We start from the raw sequence: 17,987 nt of genomic DNA, 5'->3' as shown, positions 1-17,987 counted from the left end.
ACAAAGAATTGGTGTCCTCGGTGCCTCTGAATGTTTTCAACAAGCAACAAGATATTACATTTATGAAATTATGCAGTACTCATTTTCAATATCAAAAAACGTATTTGCCATAGAGCTTCTTGTTATGAAAGTATTTTTACCTGCGGATCTTTGAAGTACATTTCATAAAGTTGAATCATTTTCCTGCTTGCTTGGCTTCCGTGATAAACTACCACATTCAGTTCTGTCCAAGTCCGGAACTCCCTCTCCCAGTTCGGGATAGTAGAAAGTGGGGCAATGACCAAAAATGGCCCGTGAATGCCTTTCAAGTAGATCTCATATAGGAAAGTGATGGACTGAATGGTCTTCCCCAAGCCCATTTCATCTGCTAAAATGCAGTTTCGCCTAAAATTAAAAGGGGAGGAAAAATGAGTAAAACAATGGAATGCCAGGCACGAAACAGCAGCTTCTTTTACCATTACAAGAACTGCTTTACAGCAGGTCATTTGCTGGAAATGTCAGTCTACTCTTATTTAGAGTAAACATTTTTGCTTGATAAGCGTAAAGAAACGTAACAGACCCAGAAAGAACATGCCCCTCCCCTCCAAAAAAAAAAAAAAAAAGAAACCCAGGGGTTAACTGGGCCCCGAATGACTCCCCACTGCTTTGCTAAGCATAGTTTAGCTCTCAAAAAAAACTAAAGGATATAAACACAAGTGCCATAAAGAAATATGGTTTTCCACTTTTTTCCCCAAATGTAACTTTTTTTTTTCTCTCTCTTTTTTTTTTTAATAGAGTATAAAATTCAGTCCCTGAGATGCCAATAAAATCTGGAAGGTTAAACTATGCCATGAAACATAGCTATTAAAGTTTAGTAAAGCTACTGCTAAAAAGGGGGGGGGGGAATATACTTACGCGTTGTACCAGTTGAACAGCAGCCAATTTACTCCCTCCAACTGGTATTCCCTGAGACTGTTATTGTTTTTATACTCCCTGGAACTCTCCGATTTCTTCCACTCGTCGGCGGGAGGTCGCTCCTGTTTCAAATGCAGTAAATCCCATTAGTGGTTTTCCGAAAGACCACATAACTGAGCTATTTTCAAATAAAAACACTGGTTGGCTCTGCCAATTCTTACCACGCGCTCGGTTTCTGGCTCCCTACTCTGGAGTTTCTCAAATTCTTCAATCTTTGCTGGATCCAGGTCCTGCTTCAGCTCCCAAGTGCTGTCCTCGTACGGCAGGGAACACCACTTCACCAAGTAATGAGTCACAGGCTGTAGAAGGAAAGAACGGCAGCAAACAGATTGTAAGACAGATTCGCAATAACCGAAAATCTCCGCCGGGACACCATTCCGCAGAGGGGAATGATTAAAATTACTACATCCACAAAGGGCTCAAATGGTTAATATAGGGCTGAAGCAAAAGGAGTGTGGAAGCCATTGGCAGCACTATAACCAATTAATTTTTTAGTCTCAAATTTTAGTGCTTTCAACGTTTCATTTTCTATTTTTTCGACATAAACGCAATGTATCAGGTGCCATGTACCCAACAAGGTAAAGCTGCACTTGGGACAGGTTCGGCTAATCCTTTATTTTGCAAATTTTTTGGCAAGGAAAACCGTGGTAACCAAACAGTGCAAGACTATGGCATCCTGACACCGCATTACAGCTGCTAACAAAGGTCTGCAGCCCCTCCACCGCTATGCCCTTCTAATTGCCGATATCCCCTAATTAGTAGTTATTCCTTTTGCACACACTCATTGTCACATTTTAGCCGTGATGGAATTTGCAGAAAACCGACTAAATTGAATACAGATCATGTGTGTGCTTTGCGCCATTGCCATACTGCACAAACGTTCAGTTTAAAACTATGCACGGAAAGGGATATCAGTATTTCTGTACGATGGATGCAGTAAGTCGTTGATGAACACAGGATTTAGGTGCCTTACCGCTCACCAATTCACAGAACTAGTTACTTGACTGGGGGGCACACATCAAGCGATCCAGTTATTAACCCAAGGAGTGGCTACAGACCCCCGGTTTTGAGGCGCACAGACACTCGCCATAAGCAGCCAATGGACAAACACGGACGGGACAATATTAACATTTGATCAGGGGGCTAGAGACAATTTTGAAGAACAGTCTATTGAACAGCTGCAGCACCACGGTGAGGTGGAGAGGTCTTGTTCTATATGTTGAATTAGTATATAATAGCTTGGAGTTTTGATTAAAAACACTCCAAAACTTTTACCGCAAGATCTCTTCTACTGCAGGGAAAAGGCTGACTTGTGTCATTGCGTAGACCTCTACACCTCCATTGAGACGCGTTAAAAATGCATTATTTACCTCTCCTTTCTCATCTGTACTTTCAGAGACATCCAGTAGACGGTCGACTTCCACATAGTCGGGATTAAAGAGATCATCTTCAATCTGTTGACAAACAAGAGAGTGTCTTATTTTCTTCAACCCTAAGGGAAAAGCCCTCTCCACCAAGGATGCGTACACGTTGGGGGTCAAAGGAACACAGAAATACTACTCAACGTCCTCAAAACATGCTAATTGAAACGCCACAAGTCAGCCAGATCACTCCCAGTGAGAGAACGGGACTCAGACTCGGCTGGGCCTCTTAATTACTGTGTGAAACCTTTTACGGTGGTAAAAAAAAAAAGTTGAAGAATATTTTAAATGAAGTGTGAAATTACAATTCACTAATGAGCAATCTAAGAAGGCTTACAGCTCACAGACTTTCCCCAATGGCTGCGCTGGCTTTAAACTGCAGGAGTAAGTTGACCATTTCATTTTTACAATGCGTCCAAAAGTTCCTATTGGCTGGATGGGAATGGATATACATCTATATAGATCGGGGGAGGGGGTTAAAAAAAAAATAAGTTCTCAACACAGCATTTACTCCTGCGGATTCCCACATAGACGGCAGCATTCAGTCTATAAAGGAAGACTCTAAAGTATGTTCTATAGCATATTCTTTATCAGAGCGTGATTGCCAATCCTTGCTCAGAAAAAGCACGTGAGGAAAAAAAAAAATAATAAAAAAAAAAAGACAAAAGAAAAGGTACATAAATAATTTGGGTTTTAAACCCTGTGTGAGATTTTAGCTTCTGAACTAGAACATTTCACGTCGTCATGTCTTAAGATATCCTTGCGCAAGCAGTTACCTGTTAAATATATTTTACCATTTAATTTTTTTATTTAAAAAAAATCTCCTTCAAATAGTTTAACAAAGTACAACTCTTTCGGCACTGATAAATGCAAACTATTTGAAGACTGAATCCCGGGGTGATCTCTCTCTCTCATCAGATCGCTTTTGTGACTGTACCGTTTAGGTGTTCTAAGGAGACCGTATGGGGCAGAGCGAGAAGGAAACCTTCTGGACATTCAACTGCGTGACCCCTGCTCTAGTTCTGCATACAGATCTAAGTGAAATTAAATTGGGGATCAGAAGCTTAGTCCCATGCGGGCAATTGTCCAGATCTGAGAAGGACAGCTACAATCCTCTGCATAATTAGCTGCTGAAGAGATTTGGAACAGAATATGCATGAATGCTCCCAGCATCGTGCCGAGAATGGATTTAACCCTTCCAGATCAGATGCTTTATTGCATAGAGAGAAAAAGAAAACCTCAAAACTATGAAAACATTAGGGAGTTTTCTAAAACAGAGACAGTCGTTCAGAGCATGCCAGTTAACTAATGATGTCACGCGTTAAAGAAACTAACCCCGGAATCACACGTTCTAAAGATCTGTCAAGATTATAGGAATCAATACATATGTCTGAGAGCAATATAAAATCATAAAAATTCACAGCCCACAGTTACTTATAAATATTGCTCTTGAACGTCGGCCATTGCGAACGGCATTAGGTAAGAAGACTAAACAGCTTGGTTAATAATTCTGAAAGGTTTCCTCTCGGCAATTGTCAAATTGTTAGAAAGGGTTGATGTCAAGTCATTCCCTTTGGTGCATTAAAATCAAACACATGCATTGATCATAAGTTAAATGGCATTGATTTTCTCAAAGCATGTAATGCTAAGCAGGTACGAGATTCATGCATTAACAGCGGTTTCATTAAAGGCGATCTTTTTAACCAGAAGGTAATACAAAAATATATGCTTTGGTGTGTGAAGTGATAAAGGGAGCGTATGCTGGCTACTTTAACTATCCTGCATGGATGATGGTGACTGTATAACGCAAGGTCCACTTTTATTTACATGAAGCAGCCATCGAACCAAAATTCTTACTACCTCAATTGAAAAATGTCTAAGTTCCAGCAAACAGTATGGCCTTATTTGAGAAATGCATGGATTTTACCTCTGAAAGGAACTTGTTCTGCACTTGCTTTGCCCGAAATCGTTTTATCTTCTGTTGAATACGTCGGTCTTTCTCCAGTTCCTCCACTGTAGCCCACTGACAGTGCAAGTATGAGCTGGAAACAAACGGGGAGCCATTGTAATGGAGAGAACGCGGCAATGGCGAATACAGTACCGTATAGTCACAGGCCACGCGGAGATACAAACTAAAATCATCCGCTTGAATGCTAAGAATGGCGCACTGACAATTACGTTATCCACCATTATCTTTTATACTGCGCCAACAAAGCAATATATTAAGGGTTAAAGGGGCAGCTCGCAAGTTTACAATCTATAGAGAATGCCCCAGAATTACTTGGAGAATCTAACAATGTATTGCCTTAAAACAGACAATATCCACATAAAAATACTCACAAGTTCTTATATTTCACATAGAATTCTTCAGCCTCTACTTCGTCTCCAGACTCCAGCTTCAAAGGAAGAAAAAGAAAAGGTTAGTATTAGTAATCATCATTACAACAAAAGCCGTTTAAAAAAAGAACTCCAACTCTCATCAACATTAGCCAGCCTTCTACCAGCAGAGAGAAGAATGAGTCATTTTTTCCTGTAGCACAGTCTTGCCTTACAGATAATCTAGCAAAAATATTCTAAAATGTGCATGCTGTTGATCGACGAGTAAATTTCCTGGGTCCAAATCAGCTTAACCCTAAGATCCATTCACGTAAAGTCTCGTTATAAAGAGTACGTAATACCTATAGCTGCACGCCCTGATTTTAACCATTACAGCGGGGGGGGGGGGGGGCTCGAACGCAAACCCTCTCGCACACAGCTTCCCGGTCCTGCATTGTCATAACTCACATGAATAATTTTTAACTCCTCCTTCCCCACATGCCGATTTCATTCACAACAACCTGACCCCGTAATTGGCGGGCTGCCAAACCCACAGAGTTAAGTAGACGCCAAGCGTACCATTTTCTCAGGCAGCAGCCAATTAGCGACTGCACTCCCTAATGCCAAATGTATTATTTTTGGCCGGCTCAAGACAGTCTTGCCTCGTTCTACAATTGGCTTCAACGGGGTGTGTGCCTCTGTGTCGAGCGAGAACCAACCGCGGCTGCAAAACGCTTGCAGTCCAAATTTATATCGCCTTCGCACTTAAGTACGTGATGGAGTCCGAGATGAAACATTATTAGGAAAGAGGGGTTAAGAAACCATTTAAGACATTAATCCAAGACTTGCTGGAAGACGCTGCCTGCACGGTGTAACAAACGCAACAAATGGATATGAATGAAGCAAACGGCGCACAGGATTTTCCTCGAAAGAGGCCGTCAGTAGCATATATTAGAAAGCATCACAGCCAGCCATGGGATTCTATAATGGGGTCTTACGCTTGTGTTCAACAGCTGCAAATCTGCCCGGAAAAGACTAGAAGGGGATAGGCATACGAGGAGTGCACTGAGTTACAACTGTTTAACCCTTCAGCAGCCTCTCACTGCAACTGCATTAATGCATGCGGCAAAAGAGGAGATTTATACAGAGTTCTTTGTCTAAATAAAGGTCAAAGAAATAATATATTAAAAAGAAAAAAAAAAAAGAAAAAAAAAGAAAAAAACAGCCGCGGAGGGCAAACTCCACCCTTTCCACTTCAGGAACATGCGTGTCATGATTTCCTGCTAATGGCCCACACTATAGTCTCCTGAAAATGTACAAGGACACGGTGACTTTCCATGAAAGGCTGCAGTAAACACGGGGATTCTCAGGCTCACGGCAGAGTTTCTATTCTCTCAAAGCAAATCTTTTGCTCGCATAGTAAACACAATGAAAAGGGGAGAAAAAACAAAACTTTCCTATATAGAGCTGAACAGGAGTTGGACTGCTGCTTTCAGACGGAATCCACTGGTCAGAGATATTTACAATAGGGTTTTAAAGAATGGCCGAAATCCCAAAGTTTCACTTTAAAATTATTACAGAGCAAGAGTCAAATATTAAAAGTAATGGAACTGGAGCAAAAAAATTTATAAAAGGCAATTTCAGTAAGAATCTCAGCTTTAACAGATCAGATGTACAAAACCGGCACTGATTAAGCTCTCAATGAGACGAGACCACAGGTCCTTTACTTCTGCCATTGTGTGGATCACTGAATGGCTCATCTTGGGGAAAACACTCGCCCTGATGGAGTCGATTAGGAAGAGCTGCATCTTAAGGCAGCCATCAAAAGACCTACAAAACTCGGAGAGCACTGACCAAACGCAGTATCTTAGTAGAGGGAATATCTATCAAATACAAAACCTGTCCTTTACGACTTAAGAAAACAAGTGAAGGTGAAGCACAAATAAGGAAACAAGATCTTATCGAAACAAAGGAGAAAAGGGGAGGAGAGAAAAAAAATGGCTCGAAAACCAGAGATATTTCTTACTAAAGTATTTGATGCCAAAATCAAAACAGATTAAAATACTAAAATTGAGAAAATTGACTGGTAAACCGCCAATACCATATGCAGTATTACAGTATGATCACTACCACCTTATAGTGATCATTATGGCAAGTCTCTGCATGCTAACAGACACATTTATATTACTTTTTTATGTTGGATTACATATTAAACATACCTGTTTCTTTGTCAATCGACTGCTCATGATTTTTTCCACAATAGGTCCTTCTGCATCAAGGGCCTCCTAGAAAATACATTAAATTGACATGTTAGAGCTGAGCATCTCTTATTAACGCAAAAGGCAAGGTATGTGACAAAATTAACATTATATGTTCTAACTGAAAAGTGAAAAATTGTTGTAGAGGGGACCCATACTTTCTATTAGTTTGTTTTTTTTGCCGACTCCCAGCTGCGTCGGGAATGCAAGGACTGTAATAGGATGTGATGGTTCAAAGAGCAGCTTGGCTTCTACTGTCCTAGATGTAGTTTCAAAAGCGTTCAAGGACACCATTCCCAAACCAGTGGATCACAAGCTGAAACGACTCTACTGCCGGACTACATACTGCTGTTTAACCCACTAAGGAACTCTGAGTAACATATTATAACCTTGCATGACACACGCTCTCCAGGTTTAACGGGTCATCAGCTGATTTGGCTACCTATGTCCCATTTTTTGCTTTTCAAATAGGCTCGACTGATAACAGGAATATTCATTTTTAAAGAGGGGGTGCTTTTACTCATAACCAAATACATTGGGAAGCAGAAGGTGGCAGCCGACCTGCAGCTCTGACTGTGAAGTGTTGGAAGGGGAATCTCTTCCGGTAGCTTCTGCATCATCTTGTTCATCATCTGAAATCTTAAACTCCAAGTCCTCTGTATAGCGCTTCCTTTTAACTTGCCGACTTGAGCGTCTCTTCTGCAAACAAACAAGGATTTAGAGGAGAATTACACAATTTAAAAAGGTTACAAATACATATTTTATTTTTTATTTTTGTTTTATTACCTGTACTCCGGAGTCATCTTCTTCCTCTGGAGAGGGAGGAGGGGTTTTGTCCAAATCTGAGGTTTCCACACCTTCTGGTTTCACCTTGGTAGCTTTTTTCTTTTGAGCAGAGGCCTCACCATCAGCCTTATTACTATAATAAAAAAATATATATATATAAATACATATTATAGTATTACTTGGGAATGGATACATTAGAACCCTGCCAGCCAGAAAAGCAATCTCTCTAACCGCCCCCCCCCCCCATGTCAGGGGCAAGCATGTTCCAGCTTCAGCCGGTGTCACTGCTACCACAGAAGCTCATCAACACAAGAGCTAAGGGCATATTCTGTGTACACTCGCTACAAATGGAAAAACAGCCCAGAAAACACTAAAGATTTCTACATTTTCTTACAGGAAAGCTCTAATTAAAACTACACATCTTTCCGCGCTAACTGGGCAAGGGAATTATTTCAATTCATAGAAGTTCTGAACCAAAAGGCTTATGCTTTGGATTTATGACAATACAATGCCTTGACAAGTGCAAGGATTGAAAGCAATAGCCCCTTCTACAAAGCTGCGCACAGCTCAAGGTTGAGTGGGAAAATGTCTATTTTCCAGGGTACTTACTGCATTACAAAAAAAAATAAAGAGCGAGGTAAACCAAGCGATTTAACCAGACAGGGAAATTCATATTCTATACATAAACTTTCAGCTATTATTATGAACGCATAGTAAAGCTTTTTATTTCTGTAAAAGAGGAAACATATCTAATCTTGTTAGAAAGGGTGGTATAAAAGACTAAGTGAAAAACTTTAACAGAGGGCAATATTCTTTTAGCATTGCCATTAAGAATCAGCTCCGGGTGATGTTTGAGCGGGAAAGTCACCTAAACCATCACATGACTGAGGACAATGGCCGCCTCCAGGTCTGCACGCAACGGAAGTTTATTGGAACAAGAGCGATAAAAACAGGTTTGGCAAACAAAAGCTAACGTACATTAGATCATACAGCACTGGATGAATATTTCCATATTAACTCTTAAGGATACATAGCCGCTTAACTTTAATCCAAGGTGTGGATTTTAAGCACAGGCATTTATACACAAATAGGAGTTCAACATTTGTTAATGGCAACAACACCGCTGACATCTGCTTGGACCTTTACCAAGAAGTAAACAGCGGTAAAGGTGCTCTCCTTATCACGCTGCAAACAGCAAGTTTTCAGAGGCCGCCTCCATGACTTTTTTTTTTTTTTTTTTTTTTTTTTTTTTTAAGGCTCTTCTTACTGGTGCCGTCGCCTATTATTCTGTAGGGCGCACCGTCTGAGACACTGGATACAGTGTCGTGTCCAAATGAAACCCTGTAGTCTCTCTGCCAAAATAAGATTCGAATGCAGGGTTTTTGGGACCGGGAACGGGTAGAAGATAAATATACAACGTGTTGCTTGTATTTTGAATAAAGCCTCTTTCACCCTTATCCGATTACAGTCTCTGTCCTCGGCGAGCGATATAATGAAAGGCTACTCTGTTATTTGCGCCAAAGAGTACGCACAAAGTAGGGTTTCAAATTCTGCTTCCAATTATACAAAAACAAAATTATGTTTAATCTCAGGGTGGATAACACAAGTGACCCTCTACGGCAACAGAGATTTAGAAAGAGCAACTTTGGCGCTAAGTTTGAGAGTCGGTTAGAGTCATCGCTGCCATCATCGGAACAGATCACTTTGGGTCTTAAGGGTTAAATCAAAAGACAGACAAAAGATTTATGATCAGACTTCCTTTAGAGATGAGAGTAATGGGAGTGATTTGTATGCACAGGGAAGTACGACAAGCAGGATATTTATGGTATAAAACAAAATACAGAATTTCCAGTTATTTTACATGGGTGTGAAATATATAAAGCAGCTGTGAACGAAAGCCACTATCTATATACAGGATTGAATTTAACGTAAACTTTCTAGTTATGAGGCGCTGATCCTCAAAATTTACTTAAAAATAAAAAAAATTAAAAAGCTATTGTTGAACTGGGAAAGCGAGAAGTTTTTCCGTTTTTCAGCTTTTGGGTCATATGTGATTACGTAATTTCTGGATGGGATTTGGGCTGCGCTGGTGAGGACAGCAGATGGGACAGCATCTTTAAATAGTTCCATCATTAATAAAATACAGCGTTCAGGATGTTGCCGGCTGGCCGCTCACATCTGAGGTAAGAATAAAGTTCAAACGACGTCACAAAATCGCCACTAAAGAATAAAAATGCAAGAGTGGCGCAGTAAGTTTGTTTAAATGCATCCCGCGTGGGAAGCCGAGGCATTTCCCTGAGAGGAAAGCGTGTATATGGGCCATGCCAAGCGTGTCACAGTCATACAAACCGAAAAACCACAGGCCTGCTATAAATTAACAGATGATGAAAGAGCCCTTGGTGTCATCACTTGACAGAAGCCATAGGAAGAAGTAAAGAAGGTCAGACAGGCCATGCTGCACCCGCCCTGACAATCCAGAATACTGTGCGCTGCCCATGGTTTATCCTAAATAATGGCATACAAAGGGTTACAGAAAGCAGAATGCCTATTAACCCCTTCAAAGCCCTTCCATTAACAGATTTGGTCCTCCCCATCAGACCAGCAGGCTCACTTCTGTACAGCAAAGCGCTCCGCAGAGTGGAAGCACCGGACCGGTCCCCGTCACGAGATGTGTCATTAAAAAGCCATCAAGTGCCGCAGAGATGTACAGCGCCTCACTTCACACCTCTGTCGCTCAAAATGGAGGGAAGTGTGAACCTGTCATCAGATACCACCGTGGGCATCGGGCCGACGGTGGGGGGGGGGGGCGTTTTTCAAACTTGTGTCCGCCATGCGGCTCTGAGTAAGGCAGCAACACACTTTCATAGCTTTACAGAGTACTTTATTACTATTCGGGGAGGGGGGGGTTAACTTGTATGTAAACATGGGAGACAGCCATTTTTTATTATTTAAAATAGGGGGGGGGGGGGAATAGGAAATAAAAGCCAAAAAGGGGTTAACAAAAAGCCACCACGGCCATCTCTGAGAAAGCCAGGCATGTCTGTTCCCAACTGCCCTGGTGTTTACGGCACACATGGACAGAAGTCTCCCCTAGCATGAGGCTCCATTTCCAGCCTTTATTTCCGCTCTAACTGCCACAAATTATACAACACTACAGCTGAACGCTGGGCCCCTTTCCTTTCATCTGCACGCCAAGAGCAATCACATTACCGTGGTAACCAGCGCTCACGTGACCAGCACCTGCTCTTTTGGCAGCGTGCCACTGACTCAAGCCATCTGCTTCCCTCAATCAGCTTTCAAACATTGGCAACACCTGCGCTGCCGCATTTTGTGGTCCCTTTTATTTCATTTTTTTTTTATTATTATTATTATTATTATTATTGCTAAAGAATCAGTGCAAATATATAAATATCCCTCCTTAACCCTTTCAGATATTCGGCCTGTTCGCTGGAGAGACCACACCACGGTGTCACGAAGACACAAAAGTTCTCCTCTAGTACTCCTCTAGAACAATTCACTTCCAAGACTATGGAGTTAAATAGGCAGATCTCGCCTCTTATCCCCACTATGTTCTTACAGGGAACCCCCCCCCCGCATAATGGGGCAAGCGTTCATTATACGTATTCTTTGGTGGCGTCCTTAATTTTATAACGCGTTTCCTCTGTAAACAGCACGATCTCCGCTTATAAACAGTAGGGGAGGCGGTAGAAAAGCGCACACTGTGCAAACTCAAACACATACTTTGGTAGCTGGCAAGTGAATATCTAATAAACGTTAAGAACAACCGGAAGCCCAGGTGTTTGGATACCTTTTGGATACCTGTGCCACAGTCAACCCCGCACCTCTAACACTGGATGCGGACTGATAAGTGGCGCACACATGACCTTAATTGCCGCCAGTTAAGGGCAGCCAAGTTAATGAGGCCAATAAAATATATAGCAGAGGAAAAATTATCTCCAATTTGAGACTTTTGAATAAAGAAATCGGTCCCGAAACATTAAAAACACTCAAGAGGTAATGGCTCAATAGGTGATGCTAGTATGACTTGGTCCTAACCCCGTGTGACTAAAATATTGCAAACCCAATAAGCCTTCATTTTTGATCCTGTGTGGAGAACAGTTGTGTCGTTATGACATCATAACTGATTAAAAGAGCTCAAGGAAAAATGATAGGCCAGATGTTATTCACTTTGAGTCGGCAACTAGGCAGTCAATTCTTTTTGAAGGTATAGTCCCTCTGACCACCAAATCCCCTGGTATTTCTTGTGGGAGTCTCTGAATGTTTGCTGGGTATAAGTTACTTTTAGAGATATACAACATTGATACATTGTGTATAGAAAAAGCAGAAAGTCTACAAATGCTGTAAATTGAACTCCCAAGGGCTAGCCATGGCACTCATAAGAAAGCGTTAAGGCTTCTGGCCATAAAAAGGTTCAATTTCTCTTAAGCATGGAACGCTCGTCAGGCAAAAGCAATAGAAGGTTCAAAAAGGTACCACATCCATATAATGTAACAAAGATAATCCTACCAACTCCGGTACACTCAATATGCAAAAGCCTTATGGAATACTCCATCTACATGAACTATTTGTTCCCAAATATTATGCCTCATGCTTCTAGTCTCCTCCCGGGGTATAATCACTGGGCTCTTGGTAAGAGCTGTACATTGATCATGACCCCGTTTCTTCTGGAAGAAGGGCCGGCCAGTCCCGAACCATGCATAGTACGTTACGTTGGGATGCCTTTCGACAACTCTCTGATAATTATAGAACATACAACTTAAGTTTGCTTTTAAACAATATTGGCACCAGCAAAAGAACAGATTTAGTTGGAGCAATACAACGGTTTCAAACCCAATTCTGTACGGTGCCAGATCTTTATTTACGGCAGCTTAAGAAACAGCGTAGGCAACATCTGTGGTGTCGCTGATCTGGAGGAAGTGGTATAAAAAGGAGTCTGAAAACAGATTTCCAGCTGCCGCTCGGCACCACAGACAGGACATTAGTTTCCTAAAGTAACAATACCTTTAATGTAAAGAAAATGTTTCAATATCTACATTTCAGGACAGCGCCAATCCCTGTAACACTCATACTGGGTCTACATACAGGCACTGGAGACCTTATAATAAAAGGCTGTGTGGAATAGGTACAAACCCGGACACACTAACTAAATGAGTTTTACAGGCATTTAATGCGACTTGACTTATTTTATCATAATTTGTCCTTTTGGTTTACAAATGCAAGGTATTGGCTAGATCAAGATACAAATCTCGGACTGATGACTGTGCTGGGTAGCTGCTTGTAACAACACAGGGGTACCAACGATAATTCAGATAATAGTGGCCAATCCAGTTTTAGAGAAATATAATATATATATATATATATATATATATATATATATATATATATATAGTTCTATTCAAGTTTGCCTTTAAATGGATGACGACATGAGATGAAAACCTCTTTACAGACTGAAGCAGTGAGATAAGAATATCGACTTGGTCCTGGTTGTAAATGCCAGGTTTATTTTTAACGTGTTACAGCATAAGACTGCATAAAATAGCATGCCCCAATTGAAAGCCTGTAAAATATGATGCAAGCGTCGTCATCAGCAAAGCGAGTTCCTAATAGGAGCCGGTGAAGATCGCTTCGGTAGTATAGACGCCTCTCCTTGCAGCCTTGGCTGCAGTTTCTCACTGCTGTCAATATCAGCGAAATTATTTTCATATTCCTATAAAGTGTTTTATTCTTTAAGGGGGGGGGGCATCTCAATAGTTCTGGCAACATTTGCACCCAAAGATCAAGGAGCTGATCTTGTTACGTAGGTTGGACACCAAGGGAGACTGCGAAAGGGCATTTAAGGACTGAATATATAGGTTTGAAGGTTTTAGTGCACCGTTTGTCCCCTAGTATTTATAACGTATAGCAAATGCTGTTCCCAAGTCTCACTTTCTCCAATTCTATTTGTAGAATACAGAGGATGTGCTGGTTTTGTAAATCAAAACAGCAAATCTTCCTACCACCTCAATATTATAGGGTTCTTCAACACTTTCAACGTCACCTTTGTTAGCAGCATAAGATAAAAGTGAAGCTCATCAGCCAAGCCAGTTGTAACGGCCTCGCCGTTGTTATGAAGTAGCTCCTACCTTTGGAGCAATATCAACATGAAACACCCCCTTTAATTAGTAGATGTGGCAAGCTGGGATCAAAAGGCGGTTATAAGAGGAAGCGTCTACGCTCTAGGTTCATGTACTCCATTGAAATAGCCGGACGGGCTCTACGCTTCATACATGTAGATAAAACCAAATGCCTAACATTACAATAGGTCATCACAAATGCCTAACATTACAATAGGGCGGACAAAGGTCCGAAAAGCAGGACACTGTATATCCTAAAACAAGCGATGCAGGGTCTACAAAACACCTAGACTATTAAAGTGAGGCTCTTCCAAGTCCTTTCAGGAGGGTTCCTAGTAAAGCCTGTGCAAAATTAGCATATCACACCAGCCACAATGAGAGTTAAAGACGTCATAAATAATAATTAAATAAAATAAGTGTACGAACTACTGAGATTCAAGTTCTAAAGTGATCATTTGAATAACATTCTGCTCCTCAAACCTCTCAGGCCAGGAAGGCATCAACTATTCATTGTAATAACAATTAATTTAGTGCATGGTACCAAACCTGAATTTGCAAACCAAGTTACCCATTTGTTATAATCTACTACACAGCTACATTGTTTTTTTGCTGGTTAAACAGTCATTTTACAGACCACAATTTATACAATGTAAGGAAATCGCTTTTAGAACTACACTAGAAACTATAAAAAAAAGGATGTGAATAATATATTTGCAGAGCAAAATGAAACCAGGAGAAAAGGCAGATTTACCAAACGCATCAGATCGGCCATAAAAACCTCAAAACTCAGAATTCTCAGAAAGCATCGCAGAGTGAAAACACTAATCTGAAGTAGATTTTTAATCCTAATGAAAACAGTGTTTCTGAGCCGATTTGGATTAAGAACTTCTGACTGTGCCTCCATCTGGAAACCATATATTCCCAACCTTGGTCTCGGCTTGAAAAACAGGTTCAGATGTTTGGAAAGTATTCAGAACAGTTGTAAGACATTTTGGATACAAAACGCAGAAACGGAAGGTTATTGCATTTCCTCTTCAAATTTCTTGCAGGATTAATATTTACACCTGAACATATGTTGCTTTAGCCTATTTGCGGTTTCCACCGTCTGTCCCGCCGACAGGGTACACAGCACTTTCCAGTGTAAACACACACAGGCTTTCACAAAAGCTAAATGCCGCTCACGTGACAAGTTATGAAAAATGCCCCTCCCTGTGTTGTCCAAACAAAAAGGACACGCATTAGCCAAGTATAGCTGGGGAACAATAGATAACACAATAGGAAATCAAGCCATGATCTGTATTTCAAAGAAAACCAAACCGCATGGAGCAAACAAGAGATCTGTAGAAACGACCAAGACCTTGTATATAGTATATCTAGAAAGAGCTGTCAAACGATGTAAATTTATATATATAATAATAAAACAGATTCAAAAGAAAACATAAAAGCAATAACAAAGAGGCCCAAAAAATGTGTAGACAAAACAGCAACATCTTCAAGCTCCTCTCAACTATATAATGGAAAGTGAACCATACTTTTATATAGAAGATACAAATAACCCATATATCAAAGAAATATAAATCTGCACTGAACACACACAAAAAAAATAGGTATGTTGCAAATATCTAGGATATACACACATTATATCAATTAAATCTAACTGCAGTTGACTAATGATCACACCTAAAACTAAAACCTAAGAGCTTTCGTTCCAAGATAATCTTAAATTGCACAGCCACGTATGATTTTATGTTCCTGTAACAAAACATCTTGAAATACGCTTCATATCGCTAACCTTCTCTCTGGGAAAAATAAATGTAAAGGATTCTATTTCTGCAACCGTGCTTACCTCGCCTTCTTGCTGGCCTTTGATTTTGGCGTGGTAGTTTTTACTTTTTTCTCTTTTGGTTCTTTGGGAGTTTTGGGCTGTTTTGGAGGCTTGGGCTCCTTGGGCTCCTTTTTTGCTTTAGGCTCTTTTGGCTCCTTGGGCTCCTTTTTAACTTTCGGCTTTTTCTTCTTCTTCCCTTCCGGCGTGCCGTCAGCTGACAACTCTGCATTTTCACCAGGGAAGCCTTCACCGGTCTTCTCCCCAGCTACGTGATTGTTTTTTTTCTTCCTTTTCTTTTGCGGAGGCTGTTCCGACTGTATTGATGGCATGAAGTCTTCTGTATTCATTAAGGGAGCGTTGGGACCACTAATCCGAGTCATATCCGGTAGAGAATTGTCAAGGAAAGGTTCTGATGGGGAATGCTGAAACAAAGGATTACATTGGGAGGTAAAATAAACCATTTATAAAGCATTTAACATTACATACAACGCAATTTAAAATTAAAAAAAACAAAACAAAACAAAAAAAAAAAAACACCCAATTGACTCAAAATCACAACACTGGGAGAAATCCACCTAAGAATTAAAGGTGAAAATAAGTCAGAAACAGGCTGAATATTAAAGATGTCAGGAAAAGTCAAACTTATTAAATGGAGATATGTTTTTGTCCAGTGAAATCATACAAAAACGAATAAGAACCATAGCTAATAGGATGGGCAGTTTAATGGAAAGTTTGCTTTTTGGTGTGAAATGCAATCCACACCAACATATTGCCCTTTTATATTAGTTCTACATAGAATGCCGGGGACAGGCTTATTATAGGTTCTATGAAATCAGGACTGGTAGCAATAAGGTTACGCGGAAGGCAAAAAGGTGATCCAACGCAGAGTACTGTTTGGTAGACCAGCGACGCCTCACATCTTTTAGAGAAAGCTGTTTCTACAAACATTTAACAAAGAACAGATGGCCAGCCCTAATCACATGAAAAAAAACCTGGAGAGTTCTTTTAATAGTCACTATAAAGGGCTAAAGATTATAGAATCCAGTCACATGGCAATGTCTTGATTACAACCACTCAGGAAAAGGGCTTGTTTTGTCATCAATGCGAGGGCTGAAGGACGGCTAATCAATTATCCCTAAATGCCGCGATTTAATATACACCAGTGTGCTTTTTACAGTCTTCGCCCTGGTATCCATGGTAGTTGATAAAACGGGTCCTCTACGAAAAAGTTTGGTGCATTAGGTTCTAACTACCCTTTTCTGTTGAAAATGTATAACAACCCTTCTTTCTCATCCTATCTACCCCACGTCTGAAACACTGATCTTATAGGGGCACAAAGACATCTTTAAGTCAACTATAATATCGGCTGGTTTGTTGAAGGACCTTGGAGTCAAAAGTCATCATGGAGGAACTGTGACCTTCCCTACATCGCCTTCCCTAAACTGAATTTGTCCAACATGCACTTTGTGATGAGCTTCTCTGGGCTGAAATTATAAAATAAATCTAAGATCCAAGACAGCTGTTTGTTGCACATATTTCAAGGCATAGAAGCAGATTTTGCTTTCGGCATAATATAGTCCACCATGCGCAGAGCACCGCATTGCTACAACTTTAAGAGTTGTGCTTCTGCCAACAGACGGTAACATCTCATCAGATCACAAACGTGTTTGGTCCTTTGGAAAGCGGGTTTATTACGTAAAGACGGGAGGATGAGGCGTTAAGCCAAGACATACAAAAGGTAACGTAAGGAGAAGGGTAAAGTGCATCAGCAAAGCGCATTCAATCCGGATAATACTAGTTTAACCCTCAAGTTCCAGAGTGGTTTATCTGTAGGTTTCTTTGAAAGATAAGTAAATGCCTAAGCAGAACCTGGGGATACTCTCCTTTGTGCCTGCTACGTCCGTTTTTCCCCTTGCCAGATACTTTGCTACAAAAGCAGACTGTACTTTATTTGATATATAAACCATTTACAAAAAATATATTATCTTTATCTCTAAATATAGCTGTATCCAGATATTGGCATTGTAGCTTTAGGGGAGAAAGGACGAAAAGGAACATTGGCATTTAGGCCTTTGCGCCTAACTTTATACCACCTGACATACTCGACTAAACTCAAATAAGGTAGAACTACAGAAAAATAGCACAAATAAATGTGGAAAGAAAGGGTGAAAACTCATTCCAGGTCAATGGAATGTCTAAAGAGATAGGCACGTCCCTTTAAATACATCAATAACGTTCAAATATTATTGATGAGAAAATAAATAAAACTTACGGCAAATCCATGAAAGGTTTA

General features: G+C 40.5%; 1 protein-coding gene across 2 annotated transcripts in view; it reads right to left on the bottom strand.

The window, feature by feature from the left end:
- LOC149305431 (ATP-dependent chromatin remodeler CHD7-like) overlaps window positions 1-17,987 on the bottom strand; it is a 50,902-nt gene that overhangs the window by 21,698 nt on the left and 11,217 nt on the right. The window contains exons 2-11 of one of the 2 annotated variants that reach the window (XM_089477455.1): window positions 15,716-16,116; window positions 7,736-7,868; window positions 7,511-7,648; window positions 6,911-6,976; window positions 4,716-4,771; window positions 4,303-4,417; window positions 2,325-2,408; window positions 1,116-1,253; window positions 895-1,016; window positions 141-384 (exon numbers count right to left, since the gene is read on the bottom strand). In XM_089477455.1, coding sequence (XP_089333581.1) covers window positions 141-384; window positions 895-1,016; window positions 1,116-1,253; window positions 2,325-2,408; window positions 4,303-4,417; window positions 4,716-4,771; window positions 6,911-6,976; window positions 7,511-7,648; window positions 7,736-7,868; window positions 15,716-16,116 — 1,497 coding nt within the window. The remainder of the gene's footprint in view (window positions 1-140; window positions 385-894; window positions 1,017-1,115; window positions 1,254-2,324; window positions 2,409-4,302; window positions 4,418-4,715; window positions 4,772-6,910; window positions 6,977-7,510; window positions 7,649-7,735; window positions 7,869-15,715; window positions 16,117-17,987) is intronic. The other variant, XM_089477456.1, reaches the window with a different exon arrangement.

This window comes from Sceloporus occidentalis, unplaced genomic scaffold (genome assembly GCF_023333645.1).
Source record: "Sceloporus occidentalis isolate IW3139 unplaced genomic scaffold, rSceOcc1.0.p SCAF_11, whole genome shotgun sequence".
NCBI classification, from domain to species: domain Eukaryota; kingdom Metazoa; phylum Chordata; class Lepidosauria; order Squamata; family Phrynosomatidae; genus Sceloporus; species Sceloporus occidentalis.
Note: the sequence above shows the minus strand (reverse complement) of the source record. Positions and strands in the feature narration are given on the sequence as shown.